This window comes from Manihot esculenta, chromosome 5, assembly GCF_001659605.2.
Source record: "Manihot esculenta cultivar AM560-2 chromosome 5, M.esculenta_v8, whole genome shotgun sequence".
Taxonomy (NCBI): domain Eukaryota; kingdom Viridiplantae; phylum Streptophyta; class Magnoliopsida; order Malpighiales; family Euphorbiaceae; genus Manihot; species Manihot esculenta.
The window spans coordinates 4,935,885-4,963,008 of NC_035165.2; the positions used below are offsets into that span (position 1 = coordinate 4,935,885).

The 27,124-nt window shown below is 33.0% G+C and overlaps 3 protein-coding genes across 9 annotated transcripts; all 3 read left to right on the forward strand.

The window, feature by feature from the left end:
* Positions 1 to 284: 284 nt before the first annotated feature.
* LOC110615609 (phragmoplastin DRP1E) lies at positions 285 to 5,188 on the forward strand. 3 transcript variants are annotated; one of them, XR_002488030.2, is made up of 16 exons: positions 285 to 654; positions 939 to 1,002; positions 1,102 to 1,209; positions 1,309 to 1,410; positions 1,579 to 1,629; positions 1,718 to 1,779; positions 2,072 to 2,162; positions 2,271 to 2,335; positions 2,440 to 2,634; positions 2,715 to 2,834; positions 2,928 to 2,998; positions 3,807 to 4,032; positions 4,168 to 4,218; positions 4,319 to 4,397; positions 4,475 to 4,699; positions 4,856 to 5,188. XR_002488030.2 is itself a non-coding variant. In XM_021757580.2 (16 exons), exons 1-15 carry the CDS (start codon positions 514 to 516, stop codon positions 4,665 to 4,667), a joined length of 1,629 nt encoding a protein of 542 aa, XP_021613272.1. In that variant the 5' UTR covers positions 289 to 513; the 3' UTR covers positions 4,668 to 4,699; positions 4,856 to 5,188. The 3 variants fall into 3 exon arrangements, 2 of the variants coding, with proteins under 2 accessions (XP_021613272.1, XP_021613271.1); XM_021757580.2 differs by having other exon boundaries at positions 289 to 654; positions 4,465 to 4,699; XM_021757579.2 differs by having other exon boundaries at positions 299 to 654; positions 4,319 to 4,699.
* A 7,732-nt stretch (positions 5,189 to 12,920) lies between these two features.
* On the forward strand, positions 12,921 to 23,191 carry LOC110615825 (GTP-binding protein 4). Of its 4 annotated transcripts, none has more exons than XM_043956577.1 (18): positions 12,921 to 13,212; positions 13,546 to 13,685; positions 14,622 to 14,764; positions 14,866 to 14,930; positions 15,034 to 15,147; positions 15,589 to 15,663; positions 16,325 to 16,363; positions 16,433 to 16,504; positions 17,099 to 17,212; positions 17,659 to 17,730; positions 17,881 to 17,917; positions 18,028 to 18,140; positions 18,280 to 18,486; positions 19,009 to 19,078; positions 21,551 to 21,602; positions 21,959 to 22,010; positions 22,359 to 22,476; positions 23,105 to 23,191. In XM_043956577.1, the coding sequence occupies exons 2-15, from the start codon at positions 13,630 to 13,632 to the stop codon at positions 21,598 to 21,600; spliced, it is 1,227 nt and encodes a 408-aa protein (XP_043812512.1). In that variant the 5' UTR covers positions 12,921 to 13,212; positions 13,546 to 13,629; the 3' UTR covers positions 21,601 to 21,602; positions 21,959 to 22,010; positions 22,359 to 22,476; positions 23,105 to 23,191. The 4 variants fall into 4 exon arrangements, with proteins under 4 accessions (XP_043812512.1, XP_021613668.1, XP_043812511.1 ...); XM_043956576.1 differs by having other exon boundaries at positions 12,924 to 13,212; positions 14,644 to 14,764; XM_043956578.1 differs by lacking the exon at positions 12,921 to 13,212 and adding an exon at positions 13,792 to 14,111 and having other exon boundaries at positions 13,545 to 13,685; positions 14,644 to 14,764.
* Positions 20,618 to 25,879, forward strand: LOC110615996 (UMP-CMP kinase 3). 2 transcript variants are annotated; one of them, XM_021758289.2, is made up of 10 exons: positions 20,618 to 20,708; positions 21,551 to 21,602; positions 21,959 to 22,010; positions 22,359 to 22,476; positions 23,105 to 23,261; positions 23,898 to 23,978; positions 24,100 to 24,207; positions 24,328 to 24,399; positions 25,264 to 25,319; positions 25,663 to 25,879. In XM_021758289.2, exons 2-9 carry the CDS (start codon positions 21,573 to 21,575, stop codon positions 25,273 to 25,275), a joined length of 630 nt encoding a protein of 209 aa, XP_021613981.1. In that variant the 5' UTR covers positions 20,618 to 20,708; positions 21,551 to 21,572; the 3' UTR covers positions 25,276 to 25,319; positions 25,663 to 25,879. The 2 variants fall into 2 exon arrangements, with proteins under 2 accessions (XP_021613981.1, XP_021613980.1); XM_021758288.2 differs by lacking the exons at positions 25,264 to 25,319; positions 25,663 to 25,879 and having other exon boundaries at positions 24,328 to 24,654.
* The last annotated feature ends 1,245 nt before the right edge of the window (positions 25,880 to 27,124 follow it).

Here is a 27,124-nt window from a genome sequence, read left to right on the forward strand (position 1 = left end):
ACAGCAAAATCCCGGAGACCAGAATGAGGAAACCCTCGCAATCCTTATGTTTCCTTTCTCTCTCTCCCTTTCAAACGGCGAAGTTGGTCTTCAAAATTAATAATTCGACAAATATTAAGGATTAAGTAGTAATCGACAACAATTTTTTAGGGACAAAATTATAAATAATCATAATATCTAATGATTAAATAGTAATTTCACTTCAAATAATACTAGTTAATTACTTAAAATAGTAAAATATTAACTCCAACACAGCCGCCTCCGTCACCCCGACCCCAGGTGACGTTTTCCACTTTCTAAATCAGGCGAGCCAACCAAAGCCCAAACCCAAGCTTTCGAAATTTCGTATTATTCATTCAGAACTTCGGTGGCTTCCATTTCAAGTCAATCCGTGTCTTCTTCTTCTTCGTCTCGTCTGCTCCTTCTGTAAATTTAGTTCTCGCTCTCTCTTCCTAGGGTTTCAGAAGTTGTTTGGAAAGTCTGTTCGACCTTATTCATTCTTTGTTGTTGAACATGACGACTATGGAGAGCTTGATAGGCATGGTTAATAGAATTCAGAGAGCTTGTACCGTGCTCGGGGACTATGGCGGTGGAGATAATACTTTCTCTTCTCTCTGGGAAGCTCTTCCCTCTGTGGCCGTCGTTGGTGGACAGGTTCTTCATTTTCTCTTCCTGTTTTCTTATCAATTGATAAACCAAAAACCAATATTTCCAAAGAGAACACCAATATTACGGGACTAGAAGGAGGCACTAGCATAAGTTTTGCTTAAATTTAGGGGGCACCTTCGTCGTACAGTGTGTGTGAGAGCTCTCTTTGGAATTGTCTTACGCGCGCACACAGAGAAGAGAGGGTCTTCTTTTTTCACATATTATCCTTCTGTTTGTCAAATTTCTTACATTTTTCCTTTTTTGTTTTTGGAATTTGTTGTTGAGAGCAGAGCTCAGGAAAATCTTCAGTCTTGGAGAGCATAGTAGGCCGAGACTTTCTTCCTAGAGGATCAGGTTTGTGCCTTTGTGACTATTCAATTCAATGACAGGGAAAAAAGCTTATGATTTTATCAACTTAATGTTTATTCAGTTGTTTTGTAATGATTCTCGCAGGGATTGTTACTAGGAGACCTTTGGTCTTGCAGCTTCATAAGATTGATGAGGGATCCCAGGAGTATGCTGAGTTTCTTCATCTTCCTAAGAGACCCTTTACTGATTTCAGTAAGTTTTAATTTATGTTGCATTCCCTTCAATATCTTTGCACATTCACTTGCTAATGAAAGTATTATGGTGTGCAAAAATGTTGTTTTGACGATGCAGACCTGGTACGCCAAGAGATTCAGGATGAGACCGATAGACTGACAGGGAAAACGAAACAAATTTCTCCTGTTCCTATTCATCTTAGCATCTACTCTCCAAATGGTGTGTAAATTACTATGTTATTTCATGCTATTTGAATTCATGCTGGGGACTTCATTGTCCATGAAATTCCTTATTTGTGTTTTTTCTTCTAGAAGTTGTGCATCTTTTGTTCGTGTTTAGCTCAATGTCAAAGAGATAACTGTTTTTCTTGGTTGCATTGTTTTGCAGTTGTCAACTTAACGCTGATTGATTTACCTGGCTTAACAAAAGTTGCTGTTGGTATGTTTCGTTTAGTTTCTCATTCTAAACTTGCTCATGCATTCATTTTAATATTTCGGACCTGAATGGAATGCATTATTTTCCTCAGAGGGACAGCCTGAAAGTATTGTTCAAGAAATTGAGACCATGGTCCGTTCTTATGTGGAAAAGGTAATAGGACATAATTTTTCAGTTTTTGTGATTGTTTAGGTGAAGCTATTGGTTTCCGTCTGGTATATGGTTAAATTATTGTTTTCTTTTAAATAGAGTTGCTCTTGTATATGTTTACACATAAGCAGCTGCAGGAACTCATTGGTATGGAAGGTGTCATGTCTCAAAATATGTATGAAAAATTTGGTGGATCATTTTTTGTGCTGCTTAAGCCATAAAGTATGATAGGGGGAATGCAGAATGTTGTTATGTTCATTGCTATTTCTCATTGATGACTGTATGCTATTTGCAGCCGAATAGTATCATACTTGCTATATCTCCAGCCAATCAAGATATAGCTACATCTGATGCTATCAAGCTTTCCAGGGAAGTGGATCCCTCTGGTATGGATTTTGTTAACTTTTATATTTTGTGTTGGTTGTACACCATTGAAAACACTGTCTTTTGGTTAGTGTCAGCTTTTTTAAATTATGGTTTGTAAAATTCCTCAGGTGAACGGACATTTGGTGTCTTGACAAAGTTGGATTTGATGGACAAAGGAACTAATGCATTAGATGTAACTTTTTGCTCTCTCTCCCCTTATCCATTGTTTTTTTTTATCTACAATTGTTAATTCCATGACCCTGGATAAATGATGCTTAATTGATATTCCTGCTTAAGGTTCTTGAAGGAAGATCTTATAGGCTGCAGCATCCTTGGGTTGGGGTTGTCAACCGCTCACAAGCAGACATAAACAAAAATATTGATATGATTGTTGCAAGGCGCAAGGAGCGTGAGTATTTTGCAACCAGCCCTGATTATGGGCATTTAGCCAACAAAATGGGCTCAGAATATCTTGCAAAACTTCTTTCAAAGGTGTGGAATTTCACATGCTGAATTTTGAGATTGGGAAAAGAAAAGGATTAGTGATTGATTCTGATGATGATGTGTTTCAGCAATTGGAGTCAGTAATTAGGGCTCGAATACCAAGTATTTTATCCTTGATAAACAAAAGCATTGAGGAACTTGAATCAGAGATGGACCATCTTGGTAGGCCTGTGGCTGTTGATGCTGGGGTGAGTAGCTTATTTCATTTTTTTTTTTCCTTTTAAATCATTCTTCACCACTGTATTAATTCTATTAGTGCGTACTGACAAATAATATTTTAGGCACAATTATACACTATCTTGGAACTTTGCCGTGCCTTTGATAGGATATTCAAGGAGCACCTGGAAGGAGGGTAAGTATTATTTCTACTACTCTGTTGGCATGTAGGTAATACTCCCGTCCCTCTCTCAACTCTGTTTCTCATTTACATCATTACACAGGATAATGTTCTTTCTCCGTCCTACAAAGATAGGCTATAATTTTTTTCAATATGAATTAAGAAAATATAGTTAATATGTTTAAAACAATCAATTTTATATGGTTTTTGCTAATATACCCTCCACTCATATTGCTTCATTGCTGAACTATTCTTGAAAGCTGAAACTAATAAATTTTACTTTTTCAATGCATAAATAGGGGTATATTAAGAAGCACATGAACAAATTACCTTTGCAAAAGGAGAGTGGCTTTATAATTTGGAACAGATGAAAAAGGAAAATAAGCATATATATGTGGGATGGAGAGTAGAATTTTGCAACCCTAATAAAGCTAATTGTTGTCATGAGACTGGTGTAGCCTGTATCGCCCCAACCAAACTTTTATGTGATTAAGGTTTATGTTTTAAGGAGAATCATACTGTTAGAATCTCTGTTTTTCCTGTCATGTGATGACCTAATCAGAATGTTATCAGGACTTGACAAAACCATGCTTATTTCTTTAGCTGATCTGGTTTTTTTATGAGTAAACCTCTTTGGACGCTACTGGAACAGGATACATGGGATTGCTGTAAATTTCCCTCATTGAATTTTACTCTGAAAGGATTCCTTTCCCCTCATTTTAAATTCCTTTAATTGAAGAAAATCTATCATTCAGATATCATCTTATATGGTGCGTCATCATCTTCTTTATCAAATAAGGTAATACCTACACTTCTATCTCAGGCGACCTGGAGGTGATCGAATTTATGGAGTATTTGATAATCAACTCCCTGCTGCATTGAGGAAGCTTCCATTTGATCGACATCTTTCTCTGCAGAATGTTAGGAGAGTGGTCTCAGAGGCAGATGGTTATCAGCCACATCTGATTGCCCCAGAACAAGGTTACAGGCGGCTTATCGAGGGAGCTCTGAATTATTTTAGGGGTCCAGCTGAAGCTTCTGTGGATGCTGTAAGTGGTCCAATTTCTTTATGTTTGCTACTATTATGTGCTTTTTATTTTTTTTTTTCTCGTCAAATTATCAGGATGTTAACATTTATGGAAATTTTCACCATACTGTTTGATGACTTTAACATTGCAATCTAGGTTCACTTTGTCCTTAAAGAACTCGTGAGAAAATCAATAGGAGAAACGCAGGTGAAATATGGATTTTTTTTTACTTCCTCTTTTGAGTCGATGGATTTTAGGGTGGTCATATCAAGGAAGGGTCTAAAATTAAATACTGATGATGAAACAGGAATTGAAGCGTTTTCCTACTCTGCAAGCTGCAATAGCTGCTGCTTCAAATGAGGCTTTGGAGAGGTTTCGTGAAGATGGTAAGAAGACAGTTATTAGATTAGTGGACATGGAATCTTCATATTTAACAGTGGAGTTCTTTCGAAGGCTCCCCCAGGAAGTGGAGAAAGGAGGAAGTCCTGCAGGAAATCCGGCTTCCTCAACTGTGGACCGGTACGCAGAAGGACACTTCAGGAGGATTGGGTCTAATATTTCCTCTTATGTTGCGATGGTCTCAGAGACGCTCAAAAACACAATTCCTAAGGCTGTGGTTTATTGCCAAGTTAGAGAGGCCAAACAATCATTGCTAAATCGCTTCTACACACAACTAGGGAAGAAAGAGGTATGCTTTCAGGGTTTCTCCATGCTTGATAGGATCAATTCTTTCAGTATAGAGGGGTGAAGATATTATTTCATTGTACCTAGAGGGTTCCGTCGAGTGTTTCTTGCTCAGCCAAGGAGATCTGATACATATATATTTTTTTTCCTGTTGTTCCAGGGTAAGCAGCTTTCAGAATTGCTGGATGAAGACCCAGCAGTGATGGAAAGGAGACAACAATGTGCGAAAAGGCTTGAATTATACAAGTCCTCAAGGGACGAAATTGATTCAGTATCATGGGAACGCTAAGTTATTTTGTATTGTAGTTGGTGAAAAATTGCGATTCCACTCCTTGTCCTTTTAATTGTTTGTTGCCAGATTCCTTTGTGGTTTGATTCCTTAGGGTGTAGGCTTGGGTGGTTGTAAACCTTGAAAATATCCTGCATGGCATGTATTATAATAATGTAATATTTCTTCGGTATTAATTTCTATAATTTTTTTTACACTTCTTAATAAATATGATTTTTTTATTAACTTTCAATTATATTTATTTTAAAAATATTAAATTTTATTAAATATTAAGAAATTTTTTAAAAATAAAATAAAATTAAATAGATTATAATAATTAATTTATATGTTATTATTGTGTAAAAAAATAAATAATTAAAAAAAAATTGATAAAAATTATAAAATAAAGGAAGTATATCATATGGAATGACGATGGAAATTTAAATGTTTGGATATGATGAATCGCAAGATATGATGAATCGCAAATTAAAAGGACGGTTCAAATCTCTTATGAAATTAGGGCTTGTCTAGATAAACCAGATTGGAAGTGAATTCACTTTTAGAATTTTAATTTTGTTTTCCTCACGATAAAATAGATCATGTGATATTTGAAATCGTGTACAAGTGATGTAGATTGAATTAAATGGTCATTTGACTAAAAAGAATAAAGGAGTCGTATATTTATACGTACTATCAATATGACTATTATAGAAATATGACTGTAATAGAAAGATATAAATATAGAATGGAGGCTAGTCAATCTAACTATCGAAAAAAGATACAGGTATATAGATATATACGTAATGACGATGACATATTATTAAAAGATTAAAAAAAAAAATATCATAGAGGTTATTGTATTATTTTTATTTTACTTTCTTTGACGGGAGGTCATAAAATCTCTCATTACAGTTCTCGACTCCAGGGCTGTACTCGTAATGTATATAAAAGAGTCGAAGGAAGCATAGACGTTATTGTATTATTTTTATTTTACTTTCTTTGACATAAAATCTCTCATTATCATAAATCTTTTATTTTTCAATGTATTTTTTTAATTAAGAATAGTAAATAATTTTTTATATTTAAAATAATAAAAATATATTTATTATTAAAAGATATTATTATTTTTTTAAAGCAAAACTACTAATTGTATTAATAAAATTTCATTAAACAAAAGATGATATCATCCTAAACAAAGAGACGATTATGTCTAATAGATTTTCTAGCCAAAGTGTGAGCAGTTAGAGTAGCATTACGACAAACCCATCTAACAGAAATATCAGTTTTAGAGTCTAACAAAGATTTACAAATATTCAAAATCAAACCCCTACCTAAGATAATTCGGCAAAAATGCTCATCGAATGTCTGTCTAAATCCTTGCATAAGATAATTCGGCAAAACTGCTCCTCCTTCTTTCTCATCTCTCGAGCATAAATCATTAAAGTCTCCCGAACAAAACCACGGAAGAGAGTTTCTACGAGATAAAACTCGAATAAAATTTCAAGACTGACGTCGTCGTTGCGATTCTGAAAATTCATAATAACTAGTAAATCTCCATTGAACATTACATTCTGAAACAACCGAATCAATAAAATTTGAAGAAAAGCCAACCACAGAAACAGACACATGACTCTTCCACATTAACGAAAGGGCTCCTCCCAATCCTTGTCTATTGACTGAGAAGTAACCATCAAAATGTAAAAAATTACAAAAAAATTTCACACAAGAACTAAGAGCTTTTGTTTCCATCAAAAATAAAATGTTCGGCTTGTAACTAGTAACCAAATTCTTCAATGCATTGACTGTCTGAGGATTGCCGAGTCCTCGGCAGTTCCAACATAGGACGATTATTTCTTTCGGCTATCCCGACCTTTGACGGGATGAGCCGCTTCACTGTTGCCTGTCAAATTAACATTCGCAGGGTGTTGTTAGAGGCATCCTATTGCGAGGAAGGAAAACCTGTAACAATGTTATATTTGGTGTTTCTTGGCCTTTTTTTAGCATCATCATTTATTCGGGTTGCAATCTCCTCATCAATCTTATCAGAACTGTCTTGGCCCACAGAATTCTTGTCCATGTCCATAATATGGTCCTCAGTCTCCTTATTTACAATGGGTTGACTTTTGCCAAATAAGGAAATTGCTTATTATGTGCTGCCAAATTAGTGTTTTCAAAATTGTTAGTTGATGCCAATCCCACCACAAATTCCGGCGGAGCAGAATTGCCGGAATCATGCAGCCACAAGCTTGTGTGTCTCTGGTTCGGACGAACAGGTGCTCTAAGAAAATCACCCCAACCAAACTTGATATCTTCTTTCTTCAACCCCAGCCGCAAGTCACAGAAAGCCTCCACATGACCCAGTTTCCCACATAGATAGCAAAAAATAGTCAGCTTTCTGTATTGAAACTTCACAGTAAACATAGTACCATCATCTCCAACAAACTTCTCCCGACGTTTTAAAGGTTGTCGAATATCCAAACAAACTTTAACTCTCATAGGGCCCGGCGACATAGCTGAAGCATTTTTCATATCATACTCTTTATAGTGGCCAACAAAATCCTCGACCAATTTAGCCAATGCCTTGTTATAATAACGAGAAGGGAGGTCTTTAATCAGAACCCAAAAATCAAAATGAGTTAGAGGGATATGGAGAGGATTTTTGTTACCTTGTATCTCCTTCCAAACAATGAGGAATTGATTGTACAACCAAGGGCCTCCATTCTCTATATTTTCAAAATCAACATTATTAAAAAATCGAAACAGATATCTTTTTGCCTTTAATTTCATAATAGATACCCCTCTAAAGGATGCCATGAATCTGCCAAAAAGGTCTGCATATTCTAAAAATTGATTGGATTGTATGTGTTGTAAAATTAGTTTAGATTTCAAAAAGATTTTATGGTCATTAAAGATTTTATGATCATTGAAAATTTCATGGTAATTAGAAATTTTATGATCGTTGAAGATTTTATGGTAATAAAGATTTTATGGTCATTAAATATTTTATTTATGAGATTTAAACATAATATTAAATATGACCGTTATGATTTTATTTCAAGAATTTTATAACTATATATAGCGGTCAGTTTTTCCATTATAAATAACCTTCGTCTTTACAAAGATAGGGACTCCCATTTTTCTACTTTATTCTTTCTTTCCTCTGTGTTATCTGCTGAGTTATAAATTAGAGATAAATTCTTATTGTTCTGATCATAGGAATTAAATCCCAGAAAAACTTGTTTAATCCTGGGGATCAAAAAATAAATCCTTAAGGAGAGTTTTCAACACGACTCAGGTTTCATCATTTTACCCTATTTTTCTAACAATCTTAAGGATTTATCTTTACACAAATGGAACCAAATGTTGTCACTGTCTCTGCTTATGCACTGCCCACTTCCAATGATATTATCACTGTCTTTACTTCTGCAAATGAATTTTAAAGGAGATGACAAGAGAGATTTTTTTTTTTCAATACTTGATATGCATGGCGTTGCTTCGGCATTCACAGAATCAAGACCTATAACTGTTGTTGATCCAAAACTGCATGAAATCTGGGCCTATTCAAATAAGGTATGTAGGCATACAATTATCAGTTCTTCTTCTAACGATCTCTTGATAACTACTGTTCCTACAAGAAAGTCAATGAAATATGGGATTCAATGAACTTGAAATATACTGCTGAGAATGTTGGCTACAAGAGCAAATATTGTACAAGAAAAAGTGCACAAATCAAATAACAGGTACGAAAATAAGAAATCTGATTACAAACCTAAGTTTAATAATCTCATCTTTAAAAAGAAAAGATATTGTCTTATATGTGGTAAGTCGGGTCGTGATGCACCCCAGTGCAGGAAAAGAGTGATAAATGACAATCCTCATAACCCAAAAATAAATTTAGTTAAAGAATATGACATTATTATTGCGGTCATTTCTCAAACTTTTCTTGTAGCTAATGTGCAAGAATGGGTAGTAGATTCTGGTGTTACTAGGCATATCTGTACAACAGAAATGTATTTACCTCCTACTCTATAGTAGGGGAAGGAGAATAACATGTGTATTTGGGTGATTCTAGGACTGCAAGTGTCATTGGTAAAGGGAAAGTTCTTCTCAAACTCACATCTAGCAAGACCTTGTCACTTAATGAGGTACTTCATGTACCTAATATGAGAGCTAATTTAATTTCTGTAGCTTTATTGAGAAAGACTGGGATTAAGGTGTCTTTTGCGTCAAACAAAATTATATTGACTAAAAATGATATTTTTATTGGAAAAGGTTATTATAATCAGGGACTCTTTGTTCTCAATATTTCTGCAATAATAAATGGAAATGTATTTTTCTACTTACTTACTTGATTCTTTTGATTTATGGTATGCTAGATTATGACATGTTAGTGCTTCTTATATTAAAAAAAATGCAATATTTTGGTATAATATCTGGTATTGATAATACATGTGAGATTTGTGTATAATCTAAGTCAACAAAAAAAAATATTATGTAATTTTTATTGATGACTATTCTAGATATACTAAAATATATTTACTTAAAAACAAAGATGAAGCATTTGATATATTTCAATTGTATAAAGTTGAAGTAGAAAATCAATTAAATAGGAAAATAAAAAGGATTAGATCAAATAGAGGTGGAGAATATATCTCATTTAACGACTTTTGTGAAAAAGAAGAAATAATTCATAAATTTACTCCACCTTATTCACTTGAATCCAATGGAGTAGTGGAAAGAAAAATTTGAACATTAAAAGAAATGATGAATATTTTATTAATAAGTTCTTTCTTACCTAATAACCTTTGGAGGAAGCTTTATTATCTGCTTGTCATCTATAAAATAGGATACCTATAAGAAAACTGATAAAACACCCTATGAACCTTGGAAATGTTATACATCTAACTTAAAATATTTAAAAGTGTGGAGGTGTCTTGCTAAAGTAATTTTTTCTGATTCTAAGAAATGAAAAACAGGTTCAAAAAATTCTGATTCCATGCTTATAAGTTATGTTGAAACTTATCAAGTTTATAAGTTCACTTTAGCTTCTATACATAAACTTGCTTTAGCTTCCTGAGTCAGAATTTCTTCTATTAGAGTACTAATTGTTTTAGCTTCTATACATAAACTTGTTATTCATCAAATGGATGTTAAAACAGTTTTTAAATAGAGACTTGGAAGAAGAAATTTATATGGTTCAACCTAATAATTGTATTGTTTCTGATCAAGAAAATAAAGTCTGCAAACTTCTTAGATCATTATATGGTTTAAAACAAGCTCCTAAATAGTGGCATGAGAAATTTGATCAAGTTTTGTTGAATGATGGTTTTATCTCTGTTGAAGTTGATAAGTGTGTATACACAAAATGTATAAATGATTGATAAGTGTGTATATACAAAACGTATAAATGATGAATCTGTGATTATTTGTTTATATGTGGATGATATGCTTACTTTTGATACAAGTTGTGATATAGTTGTAAATCAAAAATTTTCCTTGCCTCTAAATTTGATATGAAAGATGTGGGAGAGGCAAACGTGATTTTGGGAGTTAAAATCATAAGGAAGAATGATAGTCCAATGCTATCACAAGAGCATTACGTTGAGAAGCTTCTAAGGAAGTTTGGACACTTCAATATCAAACCAATGAGTACCCCTTATGATCCTAACTGTCAATTAAAGAAAATTAGAGGTGACTTTGTTGCTTAATCTGAATATGCACAGATCATTGGGAATCTATTGCATTTAATGAATTTTTCATCAACACCATCTGTATCAGTGCGTTGTGATTGCCAAGCGGCAATAGCCATTGCAAAGAATAAAATTTTCAATGGTAAGAATAGACATATTCGTCTGAGACATAATGTTGTTAAGCAGCTGCTAAAAGATGAAACTATTTCCATTGATTATGTGAAGTTAGAAGTGAATTTGGCCAATTCTCTGACTAAACCTTTAGGGAGAAAACTAATAGATGAAACATCGAGGGGGATGGGACTTTAGCCAATTTGAAATTAACAGTGATGGAAACCCAATCTTTGTGATTGGAGATCCCATGAAAAAGGTTCATATGAATAATAACAAGTCACTTGTTAGTTCTGATAGTACTATTTATTGTTGTCCCTTACTATGGTGTGAGAAGTGCTAGACTGCATTAATGAGAGGATGAGATGAAAGCTCTTAATGATATTCATATCCCTTATGGGTGGTGTATAAATTGCAGTATACACTTGATGATATAATCTGTATAAGTGTGGAGTGGAGCCACTTCTATGAGATTGTGGCATAATCTCTAGAGCACTTACGAACTACCAGGCGCGTGCATAGCCTATTAGCGTAAAACAACGTTGACAATAAGATCTGTGGAGTGTTATGAGATTGATGAGAAATTAACATACAAAAAAGAGTTTTGGTTCATAGAAACAAAAGTTTCACCAATTACTCTATATGTTAAGTCTTATTAATCTAGGTCTGGTTTATAGTCTAAAGGACACCAGATTCGAAACATATACACTAAATTTCTAAATCCAGCAATAAAAATCTTTTGAAATCTGTGGGGGATTGTTGTAAAATTAGTTTAGATTTTAAAAAGATTTTATGGTCATTAAAGATTTTATGATTATTAAAGATTTCATGGTAATTAGAGATTTTATGGTTGTTGAATATTTTATGGTAATAAAGATTTTATGGTCATTACATATTTTATTTATGATATTTAAATATAATATTAAATATTACCATTATGGTTTTATTTTAAGAATTTTATAACCATATATAGCGGTTAGTTTTTCCACAATAAATAGCCTTCGTCTTTACAAAGATAGGGACTCCCATTTTTCTACTTTATTCTTTCTTTCCTCTGTGTTATATGCTGGGTTATAAATTGGAGATAAATTTTTATTGTCCTGATCCTGGAAATTAAATCCCAGAAGAACTTGTTTAATCCTGGGAGATCACAAAATAAATCCTTAAGGACAGTGTTCAACACGACTCATGTTTCATCATTTTACCCTATTTTTCCAACAGTATGTGAGAAACATCCACACCATATAAAAATTATAAGTGACGATCAGATATCTTTGGAGCTCTTAATAGGAACAACAATATATTCTTTTTCTTCATTGATAGTCAATTGATGCAGATCGTCTTCCATAGAAAAGAGAAAGAAGAATGTTAGGTTTAAGAAAGAGGAAGATGCGAGAGTATCGAATCACAAAGAAACTACAGAGGAAAAAAAAATTTTATAATTTCAAAATTTATTGAATCTTAAAGTTTAATATTTTGTTTAAAAAAAAATCAAATTCCACTTATTTAGATTTCAAAGAGAGGTTTAGAGGGTAGACTGAATTTTTTTTTTTCTATATTTTATTTGATATATTTAATTTTTTCTATTACCTTTATTCCATGTCAAATATAAGTTATATCAATGTAAATAAGTTGAGTGGATTTGACTTTTAAATAATTCAAGTAGTTCATTCATATTTTTTTGAGTTGGAATTTTTTAAATTTAAGTCAAATATCAATAAAGACGAATTTAATTTATTTGTTAAAAAAATAGTCAAATTTTTATTAAATTAAATTTAAAATAATTTTTTTATAAATTATTTTATTTAAAAATAATAAATTTAAAATTAAATAATTTTAGTTAGACGAATATAATACAAATCAACTCTAAGTTTGAATTGGATTAAAAACTAGATTTAAATTTAATTTAAATTAAATTAAAATGAGTTTTAATTAATTAGAATCTCAAATATTTGAGAGAGTACAGTTTTTTTACAGTCTTATCTATGAAGAAAATGAATGTAAAATGCTTTGAGAGATTTTTCAGTAATATTTTAAAAAATAAAAGTTTCTTTTTTATGAAACTGTTTTACCGGATTTTATCATAACAAATTAAATATCAGTTAAAACACTAAAAGATTGTTAGCCAACCGACAGTGAGATTGGACCAGGAGGCATAAGCCCACACCGATAGCCCATAAACTATCTTCTGCTTTCTTTGCTTTCCTTCTCGGAGAGGCGGAGGCATGCAGAACTGCCAAACTGAAACAGCCATTTTTCCCTCATAGTTTCACAGATAAATTCGTAAACCCCGACCATTTTCAACTCTTGAAGGAGGAAGATAGAGGATTGTTAAAAAAAGAAACAGAGAGAGAGAGGTTGGGGAGATGAGTAGAGCATTAAGTATCTTGCAGCAATGGCAGATTAACTCCACCAAATTTCTGCTGAGAAGCTCAAGTTTTCCGCAAGGTACTCTCTGTCCCCGTTGTTTGAACGCGCTTTTCAAGAGCCTTGCCGCTATCCCGTTTAGCTCGAAATTTAAATTTTGAGTTACTCGTCTATTCTTCTTTCATTTTTTTTCCCCAATTTCTGCTTCTAGGTATGGTTATCTTGTTCAAGCTTATACTATTTATAGGTAGTATCTTTTTACTTCAAGTCCTTATCTGTTGTTGTGAAGTTCAAATTGTGAATTGAATTTGGTCTGTTTGTTTGGGCAGTTTTTCAGTCTTCCTAGTTCTTCCCCCATGGCTTTAGAGCTTTAATACCTTGATTATTTATTAATAAACTGCTTCTGAATTGCAGGTCTATCCGTCAATGCAGGAAGAACAAAATGCCCAACTTTATGCTTTTGTAGGCAGATTCAGACTGTCACGTATGATATTGTAAATGCAAGTTATGTACCCACTTCCCAGACTAAACAACAACAACAGAAGAAAACCACAGTACTTGCTCCTTCTTTTACTTGATGTTATAGTACTAATAATATACAACTTGCTGATGAATTGCGTCTTTCTAATGCACATTATTAATTTGCTTACATGGCTTAAGATGCATGAGCAGTTACATTTATGCAACAAAAATGGTGGAGAGGGAGTGAATGAGCCTTTTGAAGGAAGAAAGGACCTTTAAGGCCTTCCAGAGGGAACAAGATAAAGGGATTCTTGAAGTCTGATTTTGGTGGGTTCTATTAGATATTTAATCGGGTCTGGTTGGAAAAACTCTTCTGAGATGGAGTCTGTTCTAGTAAAACCACTATCTGGAGGTGATCCTCAGGAATGAACCAAGGATTGAGTGGAAGATGTGATCAAGTGCTTTATAATGGTTGGCAATAGAGTGTCATGTTGCAAGCAGCTTTGAAAATTGTGAAGGTGAAATTTCATGTGGTCCAGACCTTAAGATGAGTGTTCAATAGTTGGAAAAAATGCATATTAGCTAAAAATATAAGTAATTTATTGTGAATAAATAGGAATAAGTTCAAAGAAATTGCCATAGAGGTAGTATGTTCTTGGTAGATCTTTTATTGGAGGAAAACATACTAATACTCTTTCAGTTTTGTGATTCTCAGAGTTTCTATAATGGTTTAGGGGCCACTAATGATTGAAGATTTGGACATTCCTATCATGTTTGCTGGAATTGCCACATTTATATTATGCAGGGGATGGATTTTGGAATTAGGAGATAACAGAACAATTATATTGTATTATACAGCATTAGTCCACTTTTTTTTTCTCCCTTTTTGTATTAGTCATTTGGAGATGTATTATTGTTGGAGCTTACCCATCTTTTCTACTTCAAGTTGTAAATATAAAATTATTTTCTTTTTCTGAAATAGTTTTTGCATATTGCTAGTTCTTCTTCTAATAATAAAAATAATATAGGTGCGCTCATGGGTGGTTTCAGGATAAAGCACCAGATTTACTTGAAAGCGTTGGTGCATTTCAAAAGCTACCAATGGTGATGCCATCAGTTGATATACTTTATTCAGCATTAAGGAAGGCAAAGAGGGTCCCACCCACAAAAGGTTGTTGGTTACAAGTTCAATTCTTATTCAATGACACAATGGGTTTGCTTTGCTTTGGGTGACAATTTTTGTTTTGTGATATTCATTAATTCCTTTCATAGGCATTGCTAATATTGCCAAGCGAGAGAGAAACAGAGGAGCAAAGCAACTTGATGCACTAATGAAAGTAAGTTCTTATTCTTGCGCATCTCCTGTTATCTTACAAGGTCGACTCTTGTCATGTGCAAGTGCAAAAGACTGATGTCTTGGGCTAATGTTTCATTTGTTAGGAATTGGCCATTCCGTTAAGAGAATATTTGGAGAACTTCCCTAAGAGAAGATATTTGCACCCTTATGAACAGTCACTTATTGAGTTAACACTTGGTGATGGAAACTATGAAGAGGTAAATTATGTGGAACTTAATGATGATGTTTTGTTCAGATAATAATTCCTGGGACTTTTGGAAATATATTATGCTTTAAAGCACTAATGATCTTTTAGTTCTTCTGATACAATACCAGTAGAATTCTCAGTGGAGATTTGCATGCTATTTTACTTCAGAAATGTTAGAAATACTTATTGTTCTCTATATGAGAGCACTCATATAATGTCCTAGCTTCTTTTCCTCCTCCTTGCATTGCGTCAGATTGATTGTCCAATGTTCATGAATATAAAGTGGAACTTATCTTGTTATCATAAAGGCTATACTTTATAGAATCAGTCTTTTAGTCCCTACAAGTTGCTTTTGATAAGCAGAATATATTCTTTAGTGGAAACTATTATTTTTTCTACTAAATTCTGTACCTTCTTTTTTCCAAATGAGGATTCAGCTAACGTTTGACAGGTGTTAAGAAAAGTAGATACTCTGAGGAAAAAGGTGGTGTCTGTTGGAAAGGAACACGCTTCAGTCTGTGCTAAGGTTTGCCTTTCTTGAATGCTGGAAATGCTATAACTCCTTTTGTGGATTAGTTGCTTAACTGCTTGCATTTTGTGGTGCTATCTGTTATGGAGATGCTAACTTTTGCTTGGTTTAAGCTTTCAAAAAGCTCATAACGCAAGTTGTTCATGGAGCATTTACTTGCTTTAGTTTCTTGCATATACTGTTAGCTTCTCAGATGTTCTGATGTTGTTGGGTGCTAATCCTTTCATGTTTACCATTTTAGTTACTAGTAAAGTAGGGAAGATTGCATGTATAGACAGAACACCAAAGCAATAGTCCCACGTAAAGGAACCAGGAAAAAGAATATTATAACCAAATACTAGTAGACATGATATCAAGATAATTCTAATTGTCAAGGTTGTCTTAAGTCTTCACCAAGCTGATTAGTGCAACATAACTGCAGTTCTTTGCAAGTTCTCACAAAATGATACAAGAGGGTCCTTGTTTGTGTTCATAAAAGTTTTGTGCTAGCTGTTTGCTTCATTTTTTTGAATCTTTTATTTGATTGGGTTTGCATTACAATATTGATACAGTTTGAGTGTTGATTATTTATATCTGATTGTTATGCTGGAAGGGTAACAAGTTATTTCATCTTGTTTTACTTTAACATTGAACTAACTGGGAATGTAATTATGGGCAGTCCTTAACGAAACGAGAGGCTTTGGAGCGGTTGAATGAGGTCAGTAATTATATGCTTCATGCACACGGCAATAGTATCTATGACTACAGAATCTATTAATATCTGCAGGGTCTAGAAAAGCTTGAAGAAACTTTTAAACGTGAAGGAAAGGCAGTTGATGATTTATTGAACATTGCCAAGGTGATTTTTCCTTAAAGGGGTATTCTTATGCTCCAAATTTTTTTCTTTCTATTTCTTCCTTTTCAGAATTATTTAAGCCATACATTTATATGCATGCATGTGCTCTTGGGTGGGGTATGGTAGCACTCTTGAATCATATCATGGTCATATTAGATAATTAACCTACTTTAATATACTGTCTTGGATGGAAGTGCTGAAGGTCATGTATGTTCAATGGGTTATATTTCCAGGATAAAATTTTCAGCAAACCTTAGGGTCAGAAAGCAAGAAAATTATATTTATTAGTGCAACTTTATAAGTTACGAAGTCTGTAGTTCTTTGTTTTTGCCTCATGATGTGACAGGATTCTGGGTTACTTGGCCTTCAGCTGACATGTATTTCTCAGCAGTTTTGGGCTGATGGTTATCTTTTAAAAATCATTTCTATTTTCTAATAATTGTGCTTACTCCTTTGGAGCTTTTGTCATTGTTTGAACTCAATATTTCTCCTGCTTTGTTCTTTCGATTAATGGGGTGCTTTCTGTCAATAGTTCATAATATAATCTGAATTGCAAATGTAGTATGTGATAGGCCAAATTTGATATATGGTTTGCAGACTTTGCGGGCTATGCCAGTGGTTGATCTAGAAACACCAACTCTTTGTCTTGTTGGAGCTCCTAATGTTGGAAAATCATCCTTGGTTCGAATACTTTCAACAGGGAAGCCTGAGGTTTGTACAGATGTCTAGTGATTATGATTTGTCCTTTGTGGTTTTGGTATTGATCCAGAAACAAACCATTTTGGAAGGACATCAGTAACCCAAGTTGGTTAGGGTTCTGTCTTACATTTTGAAAGCTAGTTATCTCCAGGCTTCTGGCAAATGTTAACTCATCTAAGCTCTCCAATTATAACAACTCAATGTTTATGTTTACATGCATAAGAAACTACAGAACTTTGGAGGGAACTGTGTTTTGTTAATAGAGAGATTTGGAAACTTACGTTCTGATTGTGTAGAATGTTTTTGTTTTTCATTTTTTTGGCTATAGTGTTGAAGATAAATTATGATGCATATGTACTTGAATGTGATATTGCATGGAAATTACAAAGAACTGAGTTATGTTCTTGTTGTTAATGGTAACATTTTCCCTGCCATTTTTGGTCAATATTTGGAGACAGGTTTGCAATTACCCTTTCACAACTAGAGGAATCCTAATGGGCCATATTGCTTTTGAATTCCAGCATTTTCAGGTTAATACCTTTCTAGTGTTTCTATTATCCTATCATTATTATTATTGTTATTAATATTATTATTCATCTTAATTTGTTTAACAGATGGTTAGCTGTTGGTGCAGTCTTTTTTTTTCTCAATTAATTTGTTTATATGTGCTCAAACTGCAGGTGACAGACACCCCAGGACTTCTAAAGAGATGTGATGGTAACATTCTTGGAAATATTTTTTGCTCCCTTTCTTTTCTTTTTTCTTTTTTTTTTTTTTTTTTTTTTTTTGCATAGTTCATGAAAATTAATAATTGCAAACTCCTGCAGAGGACAGGAATAATTTGGAAAAATTAACGCTTGCTGTCCTCACACATTTGCCAACAGCAATACTTTACGTTCATGATCTCACTGGAGAATGTGGTACCTCAGCTTCTGATCAGGTATCAATGATATGAAGTAGAATTTTAGCTTTTTAATTTTCTTTTTCACACGAGGAACTCCCAGTTGTGATTGGTTTTATGATGTGTATTCCCCCAGATGATGTAATTTTTCATTTGCTGCTGATTATTGGATTTGCAGTTTGTGATATACAAAGAAATTAAAGAGAGATTCAGTGATCATCTTTGGCTTGATGTTGTCTCCAAATGTGATCTCTTGCAAGAATCTCCGGTGGTCTTCATTGCAGAAGATGGCAATAATGGTCATTTGGAAATGGCAAGGTACCATAAAATGGGACCCAGTGGAGCAATCCGTGTGTCAGTAAAGAGTGGAGAAGGACTCGATGAGGTAACTTGTTCCAATTCAACCTTTAATTCTCCATTAACTGGCATTTGTGACCATCCACTTTGTGGTTTTGGACTAGTTTTACATTGCATCAGTGAATTGTCTTGAGCTCACATGGAAATAAAGGACTTAAAATCCTATGGACCACCATGTTGGGAGATGAGCCACTATGGATGGTCACAATCCTTTGACATGGGGAGTTGGGGAACACTCAATAAATGGACTGATGCGGGCATTATTGCAGTTCCCAATTTAAAAAAGTTCTATTGAATTGTGCATATGCACAATTGGGATTTTTCTTCTGGTGAAGATTCATTATGAATAAATCTGAAATTGTTTATGCACTGTGCTTAGATTTAGCATGCTTCAGTATATTCATTTATGTTGAATTTGTAGTGTTTCTACTGTGTTGAATTCATCATTGATAATTTTTGCCGACTTCTTAATTTAAAGTTCATGTTATCTTATGCTTTCCCTGATTGATTGTGCTGCGACTCCGACGTGGTATATCCTCACTTTCTGCAGCTGAAAGTTAAAGTGCATGGACTTCTAGTTGCCCAGATGAAGAGGATCGGAAATATGAAAACCACAGAAGGTAATCCACACTTGCCTACATAATATACTTTCAACTATTTGTTGGCGTCATTGTGGGTTATCCTACTATAACAAGTTGGCGAAGATGGCTTTGCAGCACATTCTGCAACCATGTGAGACTTCTATACTGAGGCTTACCAAAAATCATGTCGTGTAGAAATATTCTCTCATCTTTTGATTAAAGATTAATTATTAAAAGGGTCTTTGGTTAGCATTTTAGGCCATTTACATAAACAAAAGCAGTGAAATTTCTTACAAAAACTTGCACAGGTTGTTCTGTATGGTGTTGGAGTTCTGTAGTGGAATAAATGACTTGGGTTTTGTCCATGCCAACTTTTGTTGAAAATTTACATGTGAAATTATTTTATGAAATAACCAATTTTCATTTTTATTCGAAGTGTATATCTATTATCACTTGCAATAGATTGTCATAATCATGCTATAATTATTTCATTTCATTTATTCTGTGTCGGATTATGGGAATCGAAGAAAGTGAGTGAAATTAGATATGCAAGTTGGGAGAAGAATTGAATTCTGATTCATGGGATAAAATTAGCGTAGTTGGCAGGTTTCCAGCAAAATGTCTGATAGTGATTCCACCTGAGGTGCATGTATATATAAATTTATTTTTATAATTTATAACTTATTAAAACATTTTTTTTTTCTATCATCAAATTAGTGTTTATTAAAAATAGATTAAAAATAAGAAAAAATTTTAAAATTTAATTTTGCTCGCAATAAATTCTATTATTTAGTATTTAAATATTGATATTATTCGCAAGTTAAATATTATATTTTAAAAGTTTATTAAAATATTTTTTTTCTACCAATAAAATGATATTTTTTCTTTTTTTAGAAGAATTAAAAAAGTAAAAGTTATTTTTAACCGTAAAAATAGATAAAATTGAATGGAAAAATTATTTTGTTGATAGAAAAAAATATTTTAATAGATTTTTTAAAATTAAAAAATTAATTTATTAATAATAATAATAACATTTACCCATTAAATAGTAAATATTTTTTTAAAAATTACATATTTCTCTAAATAGTAAATATTTTTTTTAAAATTAAATATAATATTTTATTGAAAGCAGATATATCTAATCTTACTTTGATTCAATCACATTGTATGAGACTTAAAATTGAGTCTATATTCCATCAAACCACTACTTGGGATCTATTCATCGGATTGTTATTATCCATAAATATGACTGTAACTATTAATTAGTAGCTGATTTTAATCCATATATTTTAATTGTTAATTAAATTATTAATTACTTTTAACAATTAAATTAAATATTATTTAAAAAGAAAATGAACGATTGGGCAAAGCCAGAAAACAAAGAGGCCCATCAAGCCCAGCGTAAAATTCACTCCAAACATCGAGAAATTGCTCCTAAATGTGGGCCTTTAGCCGTTAGAATTACGCAAAGTGCAGCTAGACTTGTAAAATTACTCCTCTTGTTTTTTTTTCAATTTTATCCCCACCGACCGAAACCGCTGAAATAAAGGAGAGAGGGCGTTGAGTAACGACTCCTATTTAAGTGAGCAGCGCACTTCTTATTCCTGCCCAATTTCCAACTTCCAATTTCCAAACACTCGGATCGTAGTTCCCTCCATTCTTCCGAAAGGTAAGCTTCTGGATCTCCTTTTCTCTTCACCTATTTGCGAGCTTATTTGATCTCTTCTCTTCTCTGTTGCTTTGATTCATCTTTTTTTTTTTTTTTGTGTGTGTGTGTTAAATCTTCGAATCTGCGCTTATCTGATCCCACTTAAAACACTCGAAAATCCAGATCTCCTATCGTTTCACTTACGTTTTTGCTTTAAAATTATGATTACAGCTTAAAAAGCTGTATTTGGTTTGTTTCAACTTTGCCATTACAAAACAGAGCACAAACCTTATCATTTTCGTTTTTTGAATCTATAATTTTTGCCTGGATCTGATCATTGCTTTTGCAAAAAAAAAAAAAAAAGACAGATGTTTTTTGTTCATATAGGTTTAATTTCTCTAAGGACTCGTGTGATTTATCAGAAACGGATCTGCTGCGAATTGAGTGGAAAATTCTTCTATATCAAGTCATTTCATCTTCTCGATAGTACTAACTCCACTATGGGCTTTGCTTTGACATATCTAAAGCTTTGTGTACAGGTTCATGCAATTCATGCAGATCTGTTGTGGTTTGTCTGTGAATGGCTACCTGATTCTTAGTTTATTTTGAAAATATGTTGGCCTTCTCTTGTGAAATTAATTGGTTAAGAAGTATTTAATGTTATAGTTTATTGAATTTTGTCATCTATGATGACCCTGTTCCAAATAATGGATTGGTTGCTTGAATGCAGATCTTTATTCTGAATATATTAATTGATTTTCATTGACCATCCAAAATTGCTAAATTATTGTCATACATTTCTCTAACAGCTTTCAATCCTAGCAATTTTCATGCACTAACGCACTGTGCTGTTGTTTCTTCAGATAAACTAGCTAATAGAAACCTATGGGGACTTCTGTTGATGCTGCAATAAAGGTAACTTCTATACAGAACCTATCAATTTTCATAGAAAATTTGAATATCAAGTGGGAGGTAAATAAGCAAATGTTGAAACAATTACTGTCTCCCTTTTAACCTTTGAAATCAAAATTTCCGTTGTATTCAAGTACCTAAGTGAATACAAAAAGAAAAAAAGGAAAAAGGTGGAATAGTTAATCACATCATGAACAAAATAAATGATTTTTTTTAAAAAAAAAGAGTAAATCATTCAATAATTTATTTTTCTGTAAAACAGTAACAGGATAGTATTGGATGATTCATATGCTCTGTTTTTTAAGTTCACTAAATTTCTTTTTGATCAGTAAAATACTCTTTTATATATTGGGTTGCAGGAGGAAAATGGAAATATAGCTGAGAAGAAGCCTACAGTTGTTTTTGTTTTGGGTTAGTATTTTCTTTAACGCATGTGGTTCAGATTTATTGGAAGTCTTGGTATAGTTTTACCTTTATGATCCCTTAATTGTTTGTAAACTTAAAGCTGGATTTACTGTACTTTATTTTATTAATTAAGCATTTCACAGTGAATTTGCATCAATGTTCCATTTCTTTTCATGTTGTTTCAAAGAAGTGGTGCAGGTCCATGTAGTATTATTAATATTAAGTCTTGAGTTTCATTGAGGATTGTTTGTTTCAATGAATAATATGACTGATAATTGCAGTAATTCTCAATTCTTGCATGATATTCTTAGAATATTTTTGTGATATAGATTATTTTTCAACATGGTTGATCAGGTGGCCCAGGCAGCGGAAAGGGTACCCAATGTACAAACATTGTCCAGCACTTTGGTTATACTCATCTCAGTGCTGGAGATCTTCTTCGAGAAGAAATCAAGTCTGGCTCTGAAAATGGGTATGGTATATATGCATGAGGCCATGCGCACATGCACGTGCTTCCAATCATGCTACTTGTGTTAGGTTTAATTCCTTCGGAGTCTGCAGGAACTAGACTTGACATTTGAAAACAGTCATCCTTAACAAAATAGCAGAAAAGGTTTTTGAGTATCATATAACTGCTTAATATTGATTGATGTGCATGTTACTCTTATGTTTTGATGTTCCTGAACAAGATTGTAGATATTTCCAGCATGATGATGTAATTAGCCTCAGCCTTAATCATTGATCCCCTTTTTTTGTCCCCTATTCTCAATAGTTGATTTTTTTCCCTTTTCGTTGTGAGTGTTTCCATACTTTCTTCCCCTCCCCCTGCTTTTGTTTGAATATTTGGATGATAAATCCAATTGTTTCCATCCTTAACTCTTTTCAAAAGCTTGGATTTTCTACCAAGGTTAATTTCCAGAATATGACTACATGCATCTGTTTGTGCTTAATCATTACATGAAACTGGTGCCTTTCTTTACAACTGTTATTACAAGGAACATTTTACATTTTATTACTTGGTTTAGATATCAGAATTTTTTATACAACTCCTTTTGCATCTTATTGATAATAATAATCACTTTGTTCTCTGTGAGCTACAGAACCATGATTCAAGACATGATTAAGGAGGGGAAGATTGTGCCTTCAGAGGTGACAATTAAGCTTCTTCAAAAAGCAATGCAGGAAAATGAAAATGACAAATTTCTGATTGATGGTTTTCCTCGTAATGAGGAAAACCGTGCGGCATTTGAATCCATTGTAAGCTTTCTAGAGAATTCTCTGTTTCAGTTATGTTTTCTTTTAATGCCCTTGGGATCTAGCTCTAGCAGCAACTAGAGAATGGCGTTAGAGTAAGGTCCTTGGTTCATATCTTACAGAACTTGTGAATTTAAAAAGGCTTCTTTGTCAATATGTTAAATTGCTTGTACTTTTCCTTTGTTTGGACTAGCTCTCTTAGCATAGTACATTTAGATGAAATTTTCTTGCAAAGGTGTTGCTGAATCCATCGTTCACTTGCTTTTACTTTGTATTTGAACTGTTTATTTTTGTTTTCACTGGTGAGGGAGTGAGGAAACATCAGGTAGTAGCTGGTTTAATTCAAGGCGAGGTGTGCGCCTGAAGGGGCACATTATTTTTGTGAGCTAGAAGAGAAATTCTTCAATTAGTTCTTCTCAATATTTTTTCAGGGAATTTGATCAGAAGGTCTATTTTTGGTGCGGGGGAAATGCTTCTTTCTTCTTTTCTTTTTCTTTTTTTTTTTAATCCTATCTTGTGAATAATTTTTAGTTTCTTTCCCTGAACAATTCTTTTGTTTCATTGGAAAAAAAATGAACTCATTATCTAATATATATTCCAGATGAATTCATTAACTGCTAAAAATATGTTGTTACGCAGACCAAAATTGAGCCACAGTTTGTCTTGTTCTTTGATTGTTCTGAAGAAGAGATGGAGAGGCGCCTTTTGAATCGGAATCAGGTTGGATGAATGAGATTGCCCTATTGTGCGTGCGTGTGTGTGTGTGTGTGTGTTAATAACTAGTAGCATTTTATTTTCTTGTGTCACTTATATTTATATCTTTTTTTTTTCCAATGAGAAGGGAAGAGTAGATGATAACATCGAGACAATAAGGAAGCGGTTTAAAGTATTTTTAGAATCTAGTATGCCGGTGATCGAGTACTATGGCTCTAAGGGAAAAGTTCGGAAGGTAATGCATTTTTTTTTTTTTTTTGAAATGGGGAAGGTAATGCATTTGTTGTGCATTTATCTCTATGTTTTTAATAGCGTTTTTTATTCTAACCATCAATTTTGTTTCTCCAACCTGCAGATTGATGCCAGTAAACCAGTTGAAGAGGTTTTTGAAGCAGTTAAAGCAATTTTTACCCAGAAAGATGAGAAGGTAAAGAAACATTTATGTTCTATCTTGTAGGTTTTCCATCATGAATGGAAATCAAAATCTGGAAAAGACTTGTAAATATAGTAAGGGAAATATGAATTAGATCGAGCTTTGATTTTCATTAATATGTTGGAGGAGGTGCATGTAACTTAATTTGTTTGATCCATTTCCTGTGCACTTGTGAATTTGGTTGTTCTAGTAACTGATTAATATGATTTTCTTCGCTACCTTTATGCCAACAATGACATTATTTATTCCCTTTAAAAGTTCCAAAATTTTTCTTGGCACAACATGTGGTCACCAAGTCCTGACCTGGATTTCCTGGGTGCTGAATGCAGTCTTAGTTCTTACAAGCATGAGTGGATTTTTTATTGCATAATCATCACTGGCATGATGGAAAAAATAATATGGCGGAAGTGGGTTTGGGCATTTAAAAGGGCTATTTCAAAAGCATTGTCACGTTACTGATGCATGCTGCATCGCTTACTCAGCAAAGTTATCACTTAACGTTATTGAAGTATAAATCTGAAATCTTGTAGAACTATTTATCTATTTGGGAGTAGGTGGGAAAATTGTTAAGCATTGGCGTGGATTGAATTGTGGAAAAAGCAACACGCTTGGCTATGGCCTGCAAATTTTGCAATGATAACAGGGTTGTCTTATGCAAATTCTGAATAATTTGGGAGTTCAAAAAACCAAGAAAAAAAAAAAAAATCACATATCCATGCAATAATCTGTTCCAATTTTGCAAGTCTTCTATTTCTTGTATTGTTGTGAAGTGCCATCTGGAAAAATAGCAACTTAAAATTTCTGCTCTGGATCTCAGCTCATTTGTACATTTGCCTCTTCATTCATTTGTGGTTGCAGGCTGCAGTCTAGGTGTTGCAATTGTGCCAGAGATATTGGATCTAATATATATGAAGGTAACACTGTTAGCAGGCCTTCATAATGGTTTTCTTTCTTTGGAAACTTAAGGTTTTGAGTTCCTTAAATTTGTTAAATTATTTTTCCAGTTATCTTAAGATCAGATTCTACTGGGAAAGCAAGTAGATCAATGGTCTTGCAAAACAAAAACCAGTTGATGTTATTGAACATTAACATAAAACAGAAAGTGGAGATTTAATAGGCATGAATTAGGTTTGATATATAATGGAGATGCTACCCGTTCCAGTCATTCGTGATGAATGATGTAATTGGATAGTTCAATTGCAAACTGACTGGCATACTTAGTGGGTTATATCTAATGGCAGTTATTTTAATTTGCAGGTGATGGTTTGTGTTGATTGTGTGCCACTATACTTAGTTGCATGAGGTATTATTGTTTGCTGGGTATTCTTTTTTTGTCCGAGAGGTTCGATACTTATCATAGCTGACGACGGCGGTCTCATGTAATGAGAGGCGTTTATACCTCTTTATTCTTGCTGCCGTATGTTCCAATAACAAGGTTCACAATAAAATTAGCCTCCATTTTTTGGATGATAAACACTTTTTTAGAATTTTTTTTTTTATATAAATTTTTAATGGGCACTTAAAATGGATTAGTTAATGAAAAATATTTTCTTCTAGTTAAAGACAAAATAAAATTATTTTTAAGAAAAATTAAGGTTTTCCATTTTTATTTATGCTTGTAGTTGAAACAAATCATCCGTTATTGAGTTCATTTCCAATTTTAACCCGTGAGTTGGGGGAATAAAGGTATCAACATGATTGTGATTCAGCCTGAAGCGTGTGTAGTTTGTCTATATTCGATTGATTAGATAGTTTTGGCCCAAATAGGTGTAGGTACTTTGAAATGTCTGAATATGAAGGTGCAATGTTGTTTACTGGGTGTATGTTAGGCTTTATCTATATACCAGAAGGAAACACCAATGCCATGGCATTACCATCACGTCTGATTTTTATTAAAAAACCCAAATGACGCGTTGAGTAGCGTCCAACTTGATTTTTCCAACTTGTAAATTCTAATATAATCTAATAAATAGTAGGAAATTATCTGAATTGTTTCTTTTAGTTTGCTGCACCAATTTATAAAAAAGTTATCCACATATATAACTCTTTAATTAAATAAAATAAAATAATGACTTTAAATTTTTTACTGATATTTATATAAAAAAAAAAAACTATTCTAAAAATTCTTAACTGAATTCATAATTAGAAAAATAGATCTGTTTTATGATAATATATAACAAAATGAAAATGAAAATTTGAGTTAATATATAACAAGCATTAAGAAAATTTATACAAATTTTAATATATGAATTATTAATTTATAAATATTTAAATTTTAAATTAAAAAACTAAACATATTCCAACACTCGAATTTGTCACGTTAGGCTGGACATGACCTTAACTCATGCTCAACCTCACTTTTTTTTCAAATGTTGTTTTGCAGGGGGAAAAAAAAACTCAATAGAGTCGCTACTATTTTTTAAATAAAAAAATAACCAAATGCGATTTTGAATCATGACTTGCTAAAAAATTCACATTTTGGTAAATAAATTTCAATTCATTGCCTTTTAGTTTCTTATCCTTTGTCTTGGTTAATAAACTATTAAATACTAAAAAAACTCATGTTGCAATCATGAGAAAATTTCAAATTATTGCAATGGTAAATAAAAAGTTTAATAACTCTGTCTAACAATCATAAAAATTTAACATAAATATCTTTATGGATAATTAATTTTAACTCGCCCTATAATACTATCTCTAATTTTCTTAATTTTTATAA

Excerpts from the sequence above, each read along its gene's own strand:
- LOC110615609 (XM_021757579.2), top strand. The coding sequence starts at position 514 with ATGACGACTATGGAGAGCTTGATAGGCATGGTTAATAGAATTCAGAGA. Across the intron at positions 1,003-1,101 it reads CTTTCTTCCTAGAGGATCAG|GGATTGTTACTAGGAGACCT; the intron begins GTTTGTGCCTTT and ends TGATTCTCGCAG. Across the intron at positions 1,630-1,717 it reads CTTAACAAAAGTTGCTGTTG|AGGGACAGCCTGAAAGTATT; the intron begins GTATGTTTCGTT and ends TATTTTCCTCAG.
- LOC110615825 (XM_043956576.1), top strand. The coding sequence starts at position 13,131 with ATGAGTAGAGCATTAAGTATCTTGCAGCAATGGCAGATTAACTCCACC. Across the intron at positions 15,664-16,324 it reads ACGCTTCAGTCTGTGCTAAG|TCCTTAACGAAACGAGAGGC; the intron begins GTTTGCCTTTCT and ends AATTATGGGCAG. Across the intron at positions 17,213-17,658 it reads TTTCAACAGGGAAGCCTGAG|GTTTGCAATTACCCTTTCAC; the intron begins GTTTGTACAGAT and ends ATTTGGAGACAG.
- LOC110615996 (XM_021758288.2), top strand. The coding sequence starts at position 21,573 with ATGGGGACTTCTGTTGATGCTGCAATAAAG. Across the intron at positions 22,011-22,358 it reads TACAGTTGTTTTTGTTTTGG|GTGGCCCAGGCAGCGGAAAG; the intron begins GTTAGTATTTTC and ends ATGGTTGATCAG. Across the intron at positions 22,477-23,104 it reads AAGTCTGGCTCTGAAAATGG|AACCATGATTCAAGACATGA; the intron begins GTATGGTATATA and ends TGTGAGCTACAG.